At 36.4% G+C, this 17,583-nt stretch overlaps 3 protein-coding genes and 1 long non-coding RNA gene across 4 annotated transcripts; 1 reads left to right on the top strand and 3 right to left on the bottom strand.

The window, feature by feature from the left end:
- Positions 1-744: 744 nt before the first annotated feature.
- LOC143448959 (uncharacterized) lies at positions 745-4,366 on the top strand. Its single transcript, XM_076948932.1, has 8 exons — positions 745-1,029; positions 1,157-1,508; positions 1,822-1,905; positions 2,011-2,134; positions 2,627-2,781; positions 2,879-2,999; positions 3,911-4,124; positions 4,224-4,366. Exons 1-8 carry the CDS (start codon positions 911-913, stop codon positions 4,306-4,308), a joined length of 1,254 nt encoding a protein of 417 aa, XP_076805047.1. The 5' UTR covers positions 745-910; the 3' UTR covers positions 4,309-4,366.
- Positions 4,367-4,397: 31 nt separating this feature from the next.
- On the bottom strand, positions 4,398-10,057 carry LOC143448957 (transmembrane protein 104-like). Its single transcript, XM_076948931.1, has 11 exons — positions 9,896-10,057; positions 9,539-9,660; positions 8,989-9,073; positions 8,260-8,383; positions 7,598-7,696; positions 7,381-7,480; positions 7,122-7,233; positions 6,922-7,015; positions 5,896-6,197; positions 5,328-5,444; positions 4,398-5,067 (listed from the first exon to the last, which is right to left on the bottom strand). Exons 1-11 carry the CDS (start codon positions 9,908-9,910, stop codon positions 4,714-4,716), a joined length of 1,524 nt encoding a protein of 507 aa, XP_076805046.1. The 5' UTR covers positions 9,911-10,057; the 3' UTR covers positions 4,398-4,713.
- Positions 10,058-13,284: 3,227 nt separating this feature from the next.
- LOC143448915 (uncharacterized) lies at positions 13,285-14,048 on the bottom strand. The gene is made up of 2 exons (XR_013114489.1): positions 13,823-14,048; positions 13,285-13,707 (listed from the first exon to the last, which is right to left on the bottom strand). It is a non-coding gene; the product is annotated as an uncharacterized LOC143448915 (long non-coding RNA).
- Positions 14,049-14,294: 246 nt separating this feature from the next.
- On the bottom strand, positions 14,295-17,519 carry LOC143448914 (fructose-1,6-bisphosphatase 1-like). Its single transcript, XM_076948849.1, has 7 exons — positions 17,201-17,519; positions 16,558-16,720; positions 16,259-16,351; positions 16,040-16,180; positions 15,437-15,574; positions 15,144-15,263; positions 14,295-14,809 (listed from the first exon to the last, which is right to left on the bottom strand). Exons 1-7 carry the CDS (start codon positions 17,380-17,382, stop codon positions 14,615-14,617), a joined length of 1,032 nt encoding a protein of 343 aa, XP_076804964.1. The 5' UTR covers positions 17,383-17,519; the 3' UTR covers positions 14,295-14,614.
- Positions 17,520-17,583: the final 64 nt, after the last annotated feature.

Genomic DNA, 17,583 nt, shown 5'->3' on the forward strand with positions numbered 1-17,583 from the left:
ACCGAAACTCTCACTTCACAATGCTAAATTACACCAAAAATAAATTTGAACAAAAAGAAATCTAGCGTTGGCAAAATTCGGACTCCAAACATCCAGGTCCAATCGATATCCACTACGCTGCTGGATTTCTTTTTTCCTTGTCCAAAATGAGAGTAATAAATCTGCCAGCTACGGTATTGTGGTTTTGCAACTTCAGAAAACGAACACCGGTAAAATAATCACTTTGATTCAGAGTGTATATACAGGTATTGCTGTGATTGAAAATAAACATTTTGAAGGAAGCAGATGACCTTAGTCCAACATCACAGTGGGTTTATGATCTTGATACCCCAACCCCCTAACGCAAGGATGAACCCGTGACAGCTTGAAACAATAAATGTTTGATTAGCAACCATACTTTTTAAACTGTCAGAGGGTCTCAATTTAAACTCTAAAAGCGCTAAAAAATTGAAATGGTTAGCGGATTGACTCCTTTCCAGGAGTTATCTGATTTATAACTTTTCTTCAATCAAGTTCTTAATTTGTTCTTCAATGATCTCATTGTGTTAGCGTTCTTTTTCGTGAAAACGGTATTCTGTTAAATATTTCAATCTATTAACAGCTTTAATATTCAGTTGCTTCCATTTGTAAGATGTTTAGTGTTTCTGCCTCAAGTGTCCTTGATGACTTTGCATTTTAAATTTGACAGTTGTCATCAATGTTAAAGTTTATATGAGTTATATACAAGCCTATTATGTTGTAACAAATTTTTTCATCTTTTCTGAGCAGTGGTATGTAGTGCCGTGTTGGCAGTGCACAAAATGTCCCAAGAACCTGCAAAAGACGTGAAATATTGGCTTCAATACGCTAGGGATTTATATTTTACGAAGTCCCAGCAAAGACGCTTTGATTTTCTCAAACAGCGTATGATATGGCCGCTAATCCTATATGGAGGTGCCGCAACAACCCTGTTTTACGCTGGATGGATTGTTTTAGAGGCAGCACCTGTTTATCACGTCAACGTCATCAAGAAATCTTACGAAGATCGAGGTTAAGCAAAATTTTTGTCAAACTTTTTTCAGGAGGAGAATCAAGTATTTTTACTTTTACAAACAATTTTTCGGAATTGTCGGCAAACATTGGTGAACTAATTAACTCTTCTAATATTAATTTTCAGAGCGCCGCCATTATCAGTATCTGAAGGAGAACCCAGCATATGCAGAAGCTCTTTTGCATGGTTACGAAACCCTTCGTCCCCCAAAACATTAGGCGCCCATTCATCTACATCTTTGTTTATTTTTTCATCCCGTCAATTTAGTTTACTTTCCTTTAATAAAAATATCCCCAAGATGTATTTCTATCCCACAAGTTCCAGTGGTTGTCGTTATTTTCATGTGAAAACCTCAGAAACGCCTGACAAAACTTCCTATTCTCAACAAAGATCAAAGCAATACAAAGAAAATGGTGAAGAACATACCAATTTGGGAAATTTCACTTGGTTTGCCATATATGGAAGTGCAGCGGCACTGGTACGTTCACAATTACTTGTCTTAGTTCTGATATTCTCAACAACTTAGCCTTTAAACTAGCCCAACAATCACCACACTGCAATTTTATTACATCACAATAACAAATCCTATTCAATGGTATTTTGTATTGGCTTGCTTACATATATATAAGATAAAATGCCACTATAAGCGGTTTTTACTGTACAAACAAATGTTATGATATTTATGATGTTATCTAAATTATGATATTCAGTACATTATTGTTTTAAGTACTGAATATCATAATTAAGATAATTATTGACATGTTTTTAAGTTTTAATTGTTTAAAATTCAGTTTACTTTTGGGATTTTTGGTCTCGCTGGTATTTGGGAAGCCAATGGCAAAGCGAAAAAGTTTGATCAGTTGCTAAAATCAGAGGTTTGTGTACAGTAGTGTTATTTAATAAACTTTGTCATGAGAAGTATCCAAGTTGCTAACTATTACTGACCTTTACCGTTTGTCAATATATCCTTTTGATTTAAGGACATCAAGCAGTTACCACTAATGGTATATAACATTGCGTTTCTAAATATGCTGGTGTTCCTTCTTTGGAGACTGCCTGCTTTGCAACCAACTATGGTTAAATGGTTCACTTTATCAATTGCAGGTTTGTTGCCCATAGACGCCTCCAATTTTGATATAACTTATCAATTTGTCCCATTCTTGTTCAGTTTATAAGTCCATAGCTTACTTAATTGTTACAGTATGGTACTTGCCAGTTGCACTTTACAAAAAATCATTTTTATATGAAACTTTAGGATGGGGCTTCTAGTAACTATATTAGCCTTATGTTAAGTTATGGCACAATTTTTACAGTAGAGTAAAAGAAAATTCTGAACTTTTCAAGGTGTGAACTTTTTTGATTCTAATTTCACACTGCACATCTCAGTAAACTGATTCACATTAGTGAAGCTAACAGTAAATTTTGAACAAAAGTTGACAGATTGATGCAATGAAAATCATTACAATGAAAACTAACACAACAGAAAATAGAATGTCCAATGTTTAGTTGGCCCAAAACTAGTTTCTTATTTTCCTGAAAAGAGGTTTCTACATCTTCTTACAAAGAAATGAGTGTATGCTTTACAATGTTTGGCAGGACCCATGAAACTACTACCAAAGGTTTCTTCGATGTTTTTGTGCATGTTCAGCCACAAGCATTTCTTCCATATCTTTGCAAATCTATATGTTTTAAATAGTTTTTCCCATGCATGGGATGGTTATTCTCATGTATTTCAACGAGCATTTCCTGAGGTAAATATAGCGTTTTTTTCAATTCTAATATTTTTGTTCATCCAAATTTATGCGTTTTTAAAAATTAACAGTTTTAAAACGATTTTTAATCATGTAGAACTTCATGGCAGTGGAGAAATTTGTTGCTTTCTATCTCAGTGCTGGAATGGTAGCGAGTGCAGGGAGCCTGATCACGAAACATTTTGGAAAAATTCTAATTCCTTCCCTTGGTGCCTCAGGTAATTTATTAAACTAAAACATTCATGAAATGCAAGTAACCTGTTGTTGGTTTTGGCCCCTATTTTTGTTATCATCAGACAATACACTTAAACAATGAACTAAGTAGTTTTTGTTCCTAAAAACAAAAAAAATTATTATTCCTTCCTATTTCTCTCTTGTTTTCTGTTCAAAAAAAGTTTATAGTTAAAACATTTTATTGTTTAAGTAAACCCACTCAACTAAAATTTGGTTTTATGTCTTGGTGCCCATATTACCAAATCCTTACGTTATCAGGGATATTAGTGTCATGTTGTAGATCTAGGCTTTGTACAATAAAAATGTGTGCAACAGACTTCATTGAACAGGACAGCATATAACTGTGTGCAGCCAACGACTAAAAATTAGTATTTTAGCCAAACTGTTTAGAGTTCATACATCAGAAAGAATGTTTAAATACATCTTGTCAAAACTCACATGCCTGGAACATTCAGTCACTTAGGCCCAGCTAGGACCTATGAAACATTCTAAAAATTTGCAACTGGATTAAGCATGCTTTAGGCATAATATTGCAACCTGCGGCTCACAACACCAAATTCTGCACACTATGCCATACTTTGTTAACATTACAAGGCGGCCTGCAATACAACTAATAATCAAAACATTAAGTAATTTAGATTCATGCTTTGTCACACAATTGTACGTAATGGTTTGTAACGTATTAATTAGTTGTGGTCTTGAACAGAAGTGATTTGCTTTTCTATTGCGGTTCTTTGTTTGACCTATGTGGCAGTGATTATAACAAGCAATATGTAAAATGTAACAACAGCCTTTGTCCTGATAAATGGAGTTATTTAAATGGTGATTTTAATGGCACAATATTATAGGTTTGGCGGGGCCGTCATCTGTTCAAAAGTTACATATTCTGTTTCAGGTGCTATTTTGGGATTAATCGGATATATTTGTATGAAGTTGCCAGATAGCAGACTTAGCATTATATTTCTGCCGCAGTGGAGTTTTACTGCGAAGTCTGGTGTGAAAGCAATTGCACTTTTCGACTCTGCCGGCCTTTTATTCGGAATCCTGTCAAGATGGCGTTATGGAATATTTGACCACGCTGCACATCTGTCAGGATTGCTATTTGGAGTGTAAGTGCTGCAAGCAGGAGTTTAAGTGTATTTTGGCTGATCTTCTAATCTTCGGGTATGTTAACCCAAAAATAATTCATTTATTCATGTTTTTAACAGTTGGTATGCCCAATATGGTGAACGTTACTTGTATGGATGGAGTAATTATGTGAAGGAGTTGTATGAAGAGAAAGGTAGAAGATAAATTTTCGTCAATCACTGGAACTTGTGTATCAGCTGTTTGAATAAAACATTGAAATTTATTTTTTGTTGGGCCAATTTTTAACAAATGAGTCCATGAAGCTGGAATTTTTATTTGACGAGAAAGAAAGATTTATTGCACAGTAAGATATGTAACAGTGAAATTGACACCAACATCTATACAACAGAATCAGCTCTGACCATCTGAAAATATCAAACAAAAGAATATGCAATATTTGTAAATTGTCAGCATTAAATTCCTGCTTTAGCAGTGCAGTTCAATATACATTGTAGTTAATAATAATAAATGTGAATGATTCGAGAAACGATTCTTTCAAATTGATGTTTACAGAAAAGGCACTTGCTAGCCACAGTAAAAGAGAGACTGACCTACTTCCATTTCCGTGTTTTAGTTTTTACCTCCGGAGGTCCAGGTTAATATATGGTTAGTTGTTACAAAGATAAGACAAACTGCCGCCCAAATAAAGACAAGAATAACCCATAATCGTCGAGCAAATGGTGAACGGTGTTCATTTCTTACACTCGTTACCCGGCCATACAATCTCACAGCTTCTTTACGGGCTAATAAAACCAAAAAAGCCGGAATTACGTATTGCACACCGGCTCCTGCATACGACCCAGTAACACCAACAAGTGTTGTAAGATTATTGGTGGCAAATGCTACACCAATTGGCGGTGCAATGGCTAATGTTGGATACAAAATGCGGTTGATGTAGAATGATGAGGTTTTCTTGAAAAGGGACTGTAACAAAGAACAATTCCGCAACTGTTAAGTGTAATACGTGCATCGGTAAAAAAGCGACCATGTTAATTTCATGAAAGGAATAAAATCAACAATGGGACTAAATCAAAAAAGACTTATCAGTGGATGGAACAAATTCAACAGCATATATAGTTAAGTATGAAAAAATTAGCATTTAATGCTTTGATAGAACTACTCTGGTCATTTGAAACATGTTTCAGTAACAAATTTTTCTGTTCTTGATACAAGAACGTATGTACCTGAAGGTTATTCCTCAGGGTAACAGCTATAATGGGAAAGTTGGTTGAAAGTGTGAAGACAGGAAACAAACCAAGAAAATATCTCAAAAATGCAACATTTGTAGTGTCACAAGAATCCTGTAAATAAACAAATCAAACATGTATACACGTTTGCATATTTCAAAATAGTAAACCTACAATAAACAACCTTAATTAGTATTCATGGTAACTGCTTTTCAAGGTAACCACCGTATCAGCTCAGTGGTGGAGCGATTACAACACTGAGCATGCAATAACGTAACTGGAGTCCTACACCCAACCGTTTTAATGCCCTTGAGCAAAGCATGAACGTTGCTTGCCCCTGTTCAGTGGTGCCGGTGACAAGGAATTAGACAAAAAAATTTTACCATGTGTTGCTTGATTGAAACTTGCACAAAGACCAGCTCGGTAACTGGTACTATTCCTCATCGCCGAGTTTAAGTCAGGCAAAGACTTTCCTCAGTCCAAGGATAAACATAAGCCAACCATGATTCCTCATCGCTCGAGCACAAGTATAAAGATTCCAATACCATACCATGTGTGAACTTACCTGAAAGTTTAACGTGTAAATATCTTGCAGCACGTCGCTTTGGAAGCAGTAAATTGCCGTCATGCCGAGCAGCATATAAAAGATCAAAATGAGCATATAATCGGCCGCAAGAAGCTTGGACAAACTCCGCTTATTTCGAATTGGAGTTACAAGGGAAGGTAAGGAATGTTGACACATAAATGAATACACGGAGACGCCAAAGAGGTTCGGAATTCCGGAAACTTCCGCTATCGGAGGCCTTCCCTCTCCACCATTAGTTTTGCTTATGTGAATGATGGCGAGAACAATCATGAGAATGAAAGCTAAAAACAGAAACAATGAACACTGTCACCAATGTTTTGCTGATATGGTTATCAATATGACAAATTAGTAATAGCCGTTCTATTTACTATACACTAGAGCAGGAGTGGCCAGACCTGCTTCATGCTCGAGCCGCATATAACAAATTCCAGCTTTAAAAGAGCCACAACACAAACACAATAAAAAACACGAATTTATTCACTCACAAAAAAGTGTGGCTATTGATTAACATTAGTGCTGCGTGGTGATACTATGAGTCTCCAACTGGGCTTCACCAACTCTTTTTGCAATTATTATTATTATAACTGTAACCAAGACTTAAGACTAGGTCAGCCCTGACGTACAGCTTCAATCTGACAGTTCACTTAATTACAGTGTACAAGTTAGCACACTTCTGTACATCAATGTACTTTTTGGAGTGTAATTTGATTATTACTAGCAATGAGTCCATTGTTACTACGTGTGATAGAACGCATCGTTTCATAATCTGATCAAACAACTCGTTTAGACCGGGAAAATTGCATGTCTAATTCAACAATGCAAATTCATTAAAGAGCCGCAATCAAAGGCTCAAAGAGCCGCATGCGGCTCGAGAGCTGCAGTTTGGCCACCCCTGCACTAGAGCAACTAGACATAATGAAGGTTATAATCAAATTTAAAAGATCAATGTAAGTCTTGTAAGAAGAACACATTAAAAAAGTCAAGTATGATGTTAAGCAAGCTCACCTATCCATCTAAACAGAGTTGTAGTAATCTGTAAATATTTTGTTTTCTGGACACTAAAGTAGGTAAATGGGCCGAGAGTGACAGCAAAAATTGCCTGCAAAATATAGATATTTAAACCAACTGACTCTATAGCTTTTTCTAGATTTTTTTAAACAAGGCCAACTGACATAGACATCAGCATAAATTATTTCATTTCTTACCAAAAATATTCGATAAACATCCATTCTTGTAATGCTTGGTCCCCAGCAAATATCATCATCTGAGACATGTTGTGAACCAGATGCATTGGAAGCTGAGCATGACAGATTGCCACTTTATTGCGAAAAAAAATATTTGAATAATTCTCTGCACCAACCCTAATTTGTAATAATTCTGTATACCTTTATTTACGTAAATGATTACAACAATCATATCACAGGTAATACAGAAATCCTATAAAATAAAATAAATTCATATTACCAAACAATATCCCTTAATGATTTTGGCACAGCAGCAGCGTATATGGCTAAGTCTCCATAAAGGTAAATGGTGATGCATAAGTAAAACAACGTTCGGCCAACTAGAAAGCATACATAAACAAAATGTTAAATGGTATGTAGAAGTTAATAATATGAAATATTGCACAACTAAAAACTTGCAAAGACTTGTGTAATGACATAAAGGCATAAGGTCCAACTTTTATTAAAAAACATGTCTGCCATTTCTCCCATCTCAACAGCTTGGGTTATCGCAAATTTCTGCTGCGCTCCATTTGAAGAACGGCGTGAGCTCGTTGCTGGATGTAAAATATTTAATTGTTGGAGATGATCCACAAAAATATCATGACTCTATAACAGACAAGTGCAACCTTTTTTACTGGTGGGCCATGTTTAAAATTTTGTACAGGCCATAAGAATTTTTATTAGTTTGAAATCATTTCTATTACAATTATAAATCTTGTGAAAGGATTTGATGCAAATCAATGTAATTTCATTGAACATAAACTTGTTGATGTAATTAGAAAGTTTTCAAACTATTTTCACTACACATGATACATTTAAATAAACAGCTGAGTAAATTTACACAAAAGTTAACTGAATTAAATTTAATTAAAGCATTTTATTAAATGTTTTATTTTAATAAACAATTTATAACTATTGTTGTTTTTAAAATTGTTGTAAAGGATGAATAAAATGACATTATATGGATGTTTGCACTGAAGCACAATAGCCACAAGTTGCACATGTCTGTAGTACAAAGTCAACATCAGTGAAAGAGAATATATCTAGTAAAGGTCAGTAACATATTACACAACATATGCAATACTAGCATGAAATATTTTGATATAATGTTTGCTACATGATGTTGAATCTAAGAGAGGGCTGTGTTCTGATGCAATTCCGCTTCGTGGAAATTCAATAAGACCTCCCTTTATTATACTAGCATTCTCTGGAATTGATTCAGGTGTTGGAGGGTCGCTACCCTAAAATTTAAGAAGACAATCAAAATGTTAATAATGGCATTAAAATACTTATCTAAAAATTGTAGTGGTTGAGGTGCAACCTGTTGTTTAGAAATACGTGCTAAAAACGACTCTTCTATGGAATAAATTAGAGATAATTTAGATACAGTAGATAATGTAACAATATACTGTGATCCAACTTTTCATAATGCAACTAGTAATTTGCCTGAAGCGCCCGATTGGTGCAAATTTATTAACGACCTGTCAAAAACACCGGGGGAAAAAATAAGGGGGAAGTGCCACAAGCTTACAATAAATCACCATCTATGGGCTTTCAGTTATTAACCACTCAGCAACATTGGGGAACTGCATAGTCTTGAACAATCGCAAACATATCATACAGCAAGCACACAATCTCTTACATAACAATGAAACATTTGTGGAAAGACTGTGCCTGAAATATTAAAATTTTCTACCAATAATTTATTGCAAAAAATGGTAGGAGTTTTAAAAACGTTGGCAACTCATTTAGTAGCAGGGTCAATCAAGAATCCCAGTGTTAGTGATAGAACATCGAATAATGCAATATACCAGACAAAGGGAATGCACAAACATGTTAACCTCACCTCATCCATAAGTTCTTTTTTCTCATGTCTTTTGCAAGCATTAGCAATAGACAAACATTCCACCATAAATGTAGTAGTGATGTAGCTATACAAAGAACCAGAAATATTATCTTATCATCATATTAACTGGTATACATGATTCTTTGAAAAACACTAAAATTCATAATAAATTGTGTTGTTGTGCTGTTATCAGCCTACAAAATATCTGCAGTCACAATACAATAACTTATTGTGAGTTACATCACGCCGGACGGAAGCGTGTAGTGACCAAATGTTTTTTGTAGTGGCTGCCAGAGCCTTGAACTATCTACCACAAGATGTGTGTGATGCAGAAAACCTGAACCTATCTAAAAATTACTATAAATGCATTTTTTCTGTTGTACTTTTGTGTTTTAAATGTTAATTTTACTGTAACACTTTCCAGTTTTAGTCTTTTATATTTTGTTTGTTACTTGTAGTTTTTATCTGTTGACTGCAAAGCGCCTTTGTGCAATTTTGTTTTATCTCAAAATTACTGCATACTACCTGAAAATTTTTAGCACACAATCACCTTATTATTCCCAGGAAGATAAGAAGCACAATACTAACCAGCCATCCTGCGGCAGCCATCGCTCTTGGAAGAGTAAGAGCTCCTGTTCCCACAATCAAATTGAAAACGTAAATCACACCCACCTGAAATCAAATTAATTAATGCTGGCTATACCTGTGGCTTTGGTTAGACCAGAAAAAAAAACAAATATACACCAGTTTTATAAATTTTACACTAGTTCCAATCAATAGGTTCTGTGTGGACATTTTCCTGCAGTGTTTACAAGTTATTGTGATATAGATATCTACGAAAGTAATATAAACCACACTTGTTTTTAAATACATGAAAAGGGTTAAAAAAAGCAAAAAGGAAACTTACTGTTGGCGAATACATGATGATTGCTTCAGTTTTTTTAAGTTAACTTATGTCATCAAACAGTCATAAGTGTTGATATTTACATAAATTTTAAAAGAGCCACATACTAAAAGTGTAAAAGCTATTTTATCCGATAGACATATCATTAAAAGCCTAAAACACAACTTTGATTTATGAAAAACCTAAAAAATTTTAGGGTCTAGTGCAGAAGTGCACAACCAGATGACGTCACAATTTCAGTAGCTGGGATCCATACCGGTCTAGCCTAGTATGCAAAGGCATTTTGTGGTTGTCCACTTCTGCACTAGGCCTAGACCCTAATTTTTTCTCAATTGCTGGGTTAGTGATGACTGATGACGATAACTACTGACCACATTTGCATTTCCTGTAAGACTAGTTATAGCCTATATCTCCCGCTGTGCTCTAGCCTAGCCCATTTCCTGTAGCTTATCTGTCTTACAGTTTTATCAAGGTATATTTTTTTAGACAAGGGGTCTACAGTACTCTGCTTTTGCACTCCCGTTTCAGAATAGAGTATTGAGAAAGTATTACGTCATCATTTCTTTTCTATTACCTTAAGTTATGACAAGGACGCTGAAAATGACGGTAATGTCAATGGCGTGATCAACCTGATCATGTAGGCCTATAACATTTACGTACGCGTAAATGTTATTTTCAATTGGTTTCTTCCCAGTTTAAGAAATTGTATGTTTCTACTTTCCTGGTTTATTTTGGAACGTTTTGTTTCCTGTTTATTCAATAAAATTACATCATTTCAAACCTGTTTTGGTAGGGTGGTCGGACGATTCAACCCACGGACGATTCAACCCCGGACGATTCAACCCACGGACGATTCAACCCAGGACCATTCAACCCAGGACGATTCAACCCACGGACGGTTCAACCCGCGGACGATTCAACCCACGGACGATTCAACCCGCGGACCATTCAACCCGCGGACGATTCAACCCACGGACGATTCAACCCCGGACGATTCAACCCCGGACGATTCAACCCGCGGACGATTCAACCCACGGACGATTCAACCCCGGACGATTCAACCCAGGACGATTCAACCCACGGGCGATTTAACCCATTTACAAAAACGTCAACGGCTCGGTGCTCAAAACGCAGCAGTTGTTAATTTGGACCAACCACGAAGGAAATACACGCACCTGGCTCACAGACTTTCGGCAAAGGTTTGCACTTATGCAAATGAGCCAGATAAATTGATGTATCTGCGTGCAATCGCTCATATGTGCTAATTAATTACCGTTTGTAGTACCCTTTTCAGCTTTGTGTTTTATACGTGCTGTGTTTGTGTTCAGGTTCATGTTCTTAAGCTTGCCTGTAAATAAAACAACTTTCTTTCTAATTAATCGATGTATAAACAGGTGTCTATAAAAATATCTGTAATTTGTGTACATGCAAAAAAATAAATACACACATTTACGTACGTGGGTCGAAAGCATTTTGTCTTTTCAAAAACTTCAAAAATGTTAACTTAATGCTAAAAGGAGAACATTTTATATAATAACCGATCAACACGGGTAAATACAAAAAATAATAGCAGGCGTAGACAGAAATGTACGCAAAATACTGTATAGGGCAAAATAACAATATTCAAGGTTTTACTGGAAAGCAGAAAACAATAAGTGTTTTGATGTAGCCTACAACCAATGCTAACAAGAAGTGGTAAAAGAAAAAAAAGGAAACACAAAAAGCTTTATATTAGCTTAGGCCTATATATTAGCTTTATTTAGCTTACATAATATTGGCTACAAAGTAACTTGGTGATAACCTAAGCCAATAGTACGTGAAAGGTCCGTGGGTTGAATCGTCCTAGGTTGAATCGTCCTGGGTTGAATCGTCCGTGGGTTGAATCGTCCGCGGGTTGAATAGTCCGGGGTTGAATCGTCCTGGGTTGAATCGTCCGTGGGTTGAATCGTCCGCGGGTTGAATAGTCCGGGGTTGAATCGTCCTGGGTTGAATCGTCCGTGGGTTGAATCGTCCGCGGGTTGAATCGTCCGCGGGTTGAAAGGTCCGTGAGTTGAATCGTCCGCGGGTTGAATCGTCCGCGCGTTGAATGGTCCGTGGGTTGAATCGTCCGCGGGTTGAACCGTCCATGGGTTGAATCGTCCTGGGTTGAATCGTCCTGGGTTGAATCGTCCGTGGGTTGAATCGTCCGGGGTTGAATCGTCCGTGGGTTGAATCGACCTGGAACCGTTTTGGTAGTACTGTGCAGTATATTATTTATGGTTATTACTTATGGTTATGGGGCTACTGGGTATTGAAAACGCAACCTGAGCAGCATTTACTACGAGGCTAACGTTCGAACCACTCCACTACCGAGCCGACAAGTATACAAGTCTAGTCTAGGATCTAATATAGCATCCTGTGGTCTAGGCGTCCTGCGGTTGTGCACTTGTATGATAGAACCCCTCCAACCTACACAGAGTTGGTAGTTGGTAGTACATAGATCTCAGAAATAGAAACGGAACACTGCCAGTGTCACACTGGCATGTAAAATCAATCAATAACACTGGTCAACAATTTTTCAAAACTTTTTTGCTTCCGATAAGAAAACAATTGATTCTTATGCATTTTTGGACGCTGAATCCAAAAATGTCGGTTAAAATTGCTGATTAGCTCTAGTTTAAAAGATAAAAACTTTTTTCATTTTTGTATGTTGATCTAAGTTACATATGGCAAGCCTTGGTGCACTTTATTGAACACAACAGTAACAATCTACAAACAGTGTAATAATTGCATGCGTTTATATTTCAGCATAGCATATGCAACAAATAACTGCCACTTTTCAAATATAAATTTCTAATCTATTTTATCTGTTCTTCTCCTTTTGGCCTGTCGCTTGAATACGGTTAATGGAGCATCCCTAGATATCATCCAGCAAAAGTCAGCAAGCATTGATTGATTCTGTTTTCCCTGGTACCTCTTTTCCATTGTAGATATGCATTGGTGAAATCGCTCACCATGCTCATCACTAACGTCTCCACAGTTTGGTGGAAAAAATCCAGGTGCGAGTCCAAAAAGTGTATCTTCAGTGACATATTGCACTTCATGCATCTGTATGCTTTAATGAGATTGGACACCAATTCCGTGTAGTTGTCAGCTCTTTTGTTCCCCAAGAATTTTGTGGCCAGCAACTTAAACGCTTCCCATGCAATTTTCTCTTTGCCAAATGACACTTGATCAAATTCACCGTCTTCGAAGGTGATGATTCTGCCAGAAGATTCCATAGCTGAAGTCTAGAGCCCAAAAGTTCTGATTTAACTTTAGGTAGTTCCAAATCCCGGATAAGATCGTGCAATTCATTTTGAGTTATAAGGTGTGGTTCTTTGGAAGATAATGTTTCAACGTAACGTGAACTCTTTAGGTGCCTCAGGAACAGGAAGTAATTCTCCATGCGGTACGGGACGAATTGCTGATGGAATATTTGTGTATTGAATACTCTGCTTCTTCTTTCTTGACAAACCTTTACAAACCGGGGGGATCATGCAAAAGTAGCAATCGCTAATGTGGTCAGTAGGTTCTCTCCAAACCATTGGAACAGCAAAGGGCATACATTTTCTTTTTCCGTTTAGCCATTGCCGAAGATTTGCACCACAGGAGTTACAGCATATGTGGGAGGCCAAACTCTTGTCCTGATCACCAACTTTGCATCCAAAATACAAGTTGAATACAAGGTTTGCTTTCCTGACCACAGCCGTTATACTTCGTTTTTGTGAAGAAAAAGTTATTTCACCACAAATGTAGCAGAAATTGTCTGCATTTTTTATGCATTTACGAGGCATCTGCAGAAAAAGCAGTCAAGACTAAACACATGAAGTTTTTACAAAATAAGCAAGCAAACAACCCAACTCAAACATATGTCAAAATAAAAATAATATGAATAGAAACGTCATTTACCTTCCAACAAATATATTAAGTGCCCAACTCTATCTGGCAGATGCAAGCTACAACAGATAAACGCACACTTCTTTCCGCGTCAGCAAGTAAAGCACATTTTGGCATGGTGTCATATCTCAAAAACTAGAACTAATCAACAAATTTAAAGTTGATATTCGTGATCAGCGACCCCGAATTAGCCAAGATTGACCTCATTTATTTCAGAAGCAAATTGGCTGTTGACCAGTGTAATTAATTGATCAACTAAATTCAAAAAAGTCTCGATTTGTTATGTGGAGGAAAACTATAAAGAGCGCGTTGCTTAGTGCTTTTGTTATTTATTTATAGTAGCCTATAGCGCACAAAAAGTTAAGTGCCACGGCATAACTTTGATTAACTGTAAAATGCTGACCAGCACTTCACAGTAGCTTTTAAATTTTTCAGTTATTTTCGTAGCCTTTTACTTTCGAAGAAATACAAATAAACAAACGAATAAAGATGAACCTACTATTTATTTAAGTGCAATGTGTGCTAAACTTCTAAGCATGAAATATTACGAAAGGAAATTTGCATCAAAACGTAATCGAAAATGAAATACATAGAGGCTATATAAGTTATATATATGTATATATATCACGACCGTTAAATTTAATACAGAAAAGACAAAAGGCAGTCTACAAAATGTACATTAGTATGAAAGAGTATTGTTGAATAAGTGATACTTGATTTTATTAGTAGTTGTTTATAAGTGCCACAAAAGTAATCGATATAACAACTCTCATTTATTTTCTTCAATTGCTCTCCGTTTTAGAGTTAGGATTTATTCCTATGTTTCTTAACCATTTCTAGGTATTCATCGACATCATCTGGTGAACCGAGGATGACTGGCACAGTTTGATGAATCTCAGTTGGGACAATGTCCAAGATATCGCTATCGCCTGTAGTGGCTTTACCACCAGCCTGGTCCAAAATAAAGGCCATTGGGGCTGCCTCATACAGCAAGCGTATCTGTGATTTTAAATGTAAAATAGATAACCTAAATTGAATTAAAAGAATTAAAACAGCATAAAAGGAGTTTTGTAAACGAACGACTTTTTATTAAGTGGTGCAGTCAACGTACATTCGTCATCATTTCTTACTAAGCTTATAAGAATTTTAAATGCAACATAACAAAGAACTTTATGGTTTGTCATTTCTTGAAATCTAGGCCTGCAAAACATTCAACTAGATTCACTTTAAGCACCTATGTTGTTTCACTTAAAACAGAATAGTTACAAAGTTTCTTGATGTGCTGCATTTATAATTAATTGGCATCGTAAAAAGGAAGGAAAAATCTTATTACCTTGCCATTGGGCTTCTTCGCGTGTCCTGGATAAGCAAATATACCGCCATAAACCAACGTACGATGAACGTCAGCAACCATAGACCCAACATGCCTTGCGCTGTACGGAGCGGAACCGTCCTTTATGTAATAAAAAGCAGTAGGCCTATATTGGATTTTTTACAGCATTGCAACCATTGTATAATTATATTTTTGCAACCACTGCAAGTTATGATTATTTCTGAATTGGTTAACACTCTACTAACAGAAGCTGAACTTTTAAGAAATGGTATTTAAGCGGTATAGAAACACACCTTTGGAAACTTTTTCCTTTCAATATATTCAGTCATGGCCGGATCCCAGTATTTAGCATAACCCTCATTAAGACTGAAAATTTTCCCCTTCTTCTTTATTTTCATGTTTCGCTCGGTCAGAATAAATTCCCCAACATTCTGTAACATGAATAACTTGTATAACTTAAGTCGTACAAAAAAAGACAAAAAATGAATTTAAGCCGCCCACCGACATATAAGCCGCAACATGTGTTAAATGCAGGCCTGCTATTGAAAATAAAGCGGTGGCAGACGAAGTTTGTCACCCAAAATATGCAGTTCAGGCGTTTACCCGTTGTTCGAGGTTGGGTAGATAGAACAGGAGAAAGAAAAATGGGTAAATTTGGATTAGAAAATATATTTGCATATAAGAGTACAATGTTATTGTGTTAGCTTTAAGCTAGCGTGTAGACGCTGCATAGTAGCCCACGCCCTATATGTCAAAATAATTAAAAGTCATAAATATCTGGAGAAAATAATAAATTTAAGCTGCGGTTTATATATAAACCATTACAATGGAGAAAATAGGCACTTTTTCCAGTAACTGTTTAAGCACACGATATGTGAAGGAAAGCTCAAACTTACTGGATCCAACATAAAGGTGTCAACACTGGAACAGGTGGCAAGTACAATGACAGTGGCACTGCCGTACAAAGCGTAACCAGCAGCTACCATACTTCTGCCGCTTTGTAAGGCGTCCTTGTCTGACGGTGGTCCATCATGTTGCTATGTTGGGAGGTGGAAAAATTAGATTGTGTACAAAACGGAAGCTTACTTTTGTAGTGCTATTCTCTCGCACGTTACCTTTTTATATATCCCAAAAATAGTCCCGATTGAAGCGAGACAATCGATGTTAGACGATCCGTCAAGTGGGTCAAAGGTGACAATGTATTTGCCCTTAAAAATATTTTGGAATCTTAGAAGTTCTTAAAATATCTGAACGCGCTACAACGAAATAACTTGTTTCAAATTTTTTCCAGAAATCACTTTTTACAACGAATTAGAAGTGAATAAAGCATTAAGCCTACCTCGCAACCCATGTACCACAAATTTGTATTTACTCTATATGCTACTTACTGTTCTAAAAACCAAATTCTTTATACCTGTTGGCAAGTATCAACTTCAACTGTTTTTTCATCCTCTTCAGAAACCATAAGACAGGTAGTAAACGAGTGCTTCAATATATTGACGAACAAGGTGTTAGATAAAACGTCCAATTTCTTTTGTTCATCCCCGGTTGTATTCGATGAGCCAGTAACACCGTATCTTTGAAAGACAATGCAACATGTATAATTTTATAATTAGCCTAAGCGTGCTAACTAACTTGTGGGTTGAAATAAATGATGTTCTTCTCGTTTACGACTTCTTTAATTCAGCCAAAGTTTTGGTGATCTAGATATGGGTGAGTTCATTAAGGCAGATATACCGTAACAAATTTCCTCTATTATTACTGATTTTATGCCTGGTGACAAACATATGCTAACCACTAATCATTGCTTTTTTAATTCACGCACATTTTCAAGCCGTTGGGCTTTGCTGACTTTTCCCATTTGTTGTTTGTTTATGAAGTGATTAATTATGTCATCACGCTTTTACGGTCAACATTTTATTTTCCGTTCTCCAACAAACACAAACAAAAAACGATGCGATATACAGAGCTAGTGTTCTCGAGAAAACATAAGCTACGGTATTATTTATGTAAAATCACACAACCATTCTTAAATTGGACGTTAGCGTAACACTTACAAGTTGATCAGCCCGGCTCTTCTTACGTTGGTACCAATCGCCTTAACCGCCGTACAAATTGCATTCAAAAGCTGGGTCAGCTCGCCGGTCGCTTCCTTAATTTGCCTTCCCCTTTCTGTGACGTATCTCGTCAGCGTAATCATGTCTGCATCCAATTTGTTTATTTTGCTTTCATTTGCCATGTTTCTTCTAAAGTTAAACTGCTCTAATTGCCAAAATTTTTTAAAATACCCTGCTTAGACGAAGTAATTTACAGTCTAGTAATTATACGGGTAATCATGACATGGCATAGGCTACTTAGTGATTAGGCATCATTTCCTTTTCGTGTCACAAATCTCGTCTGTCCACGAATGAAAAAAACAAAGCTGAAAGAGTTTAGTCAA

Source organism: Clavelina lepadiformis, chromosome 3, assembly GCF_947623445.1.
Source record: "Clavelina lepadiformis chromosome 3, kaClaLepa1.1, whole genome shotgun sequence".
Taxonomy (NCBI): Eukaryota; Metazoa; Chordata; class Ascidiacea; order Aplousobranchia; family Clavelinidae; genus Clavelina; species Clavelina lepadiformis.

Bases quoted from the DNA above. Each gene is read 5' to 3' on its own strand.
- LOC143448914 (XM_076948849.1), bottom strand. From the start codon at position 17,382: ATGGCAAATGAAAGCAAAATAAACAAATTGGATGCAGACATGATTACG. The intron at 16,721-17,200 runs GTAAGTGTTACG...TGTCTTTCAAAG, and splicing joins AGAGCCGGGCTGATCAACTT to ATACGGTGTTACTGGCTCAT. The intron at 15,264-15,436 runs GTGTGTTTCTAT...TATTACATAAAG, and splicing joins AAAGGAAAAAGTTTCCAAAG to GACGGTTCCGCTCCGTACAG.
- LOC143448957 (XM_076948931.1), bottom strand. The intron at 9,074-9,538 runs GTGATTGTGTGC...TTCTTTGTATAG, and splicing joins ATCTTCCTGGGAATAATAAG to CTACATCACTACTACATTTA. The intron at 5,445-5,895 runs GTAAGTTCACAC...GTTTATTTACAG, and splicing joins TTTACACGTTAAACTTTCAG to GATTCTTGTGACACTACAAA.
- LOC143448959 (XM_076948932.1), top strand. From the start codon at position 911: ATGGCCGCTAATCCTATATGGAGGTGCCGCAACAACCCTGTTTTACGC. The intron at 1,906-2,010 runs GTTTGTGTACAG...TTTTGATTTAAG, and splicing joins ATCAGTTGCTAAAATCAGAG to GACATCAAGCAGTTACCACT. The intron at 3,000-3,910 runs GTAATTTATTAA...ATTCTGTTTCAG, and splicing joins TCCTTCCCTTGGTGCCTCAG to GTGCTATTTTGGGATTAATC.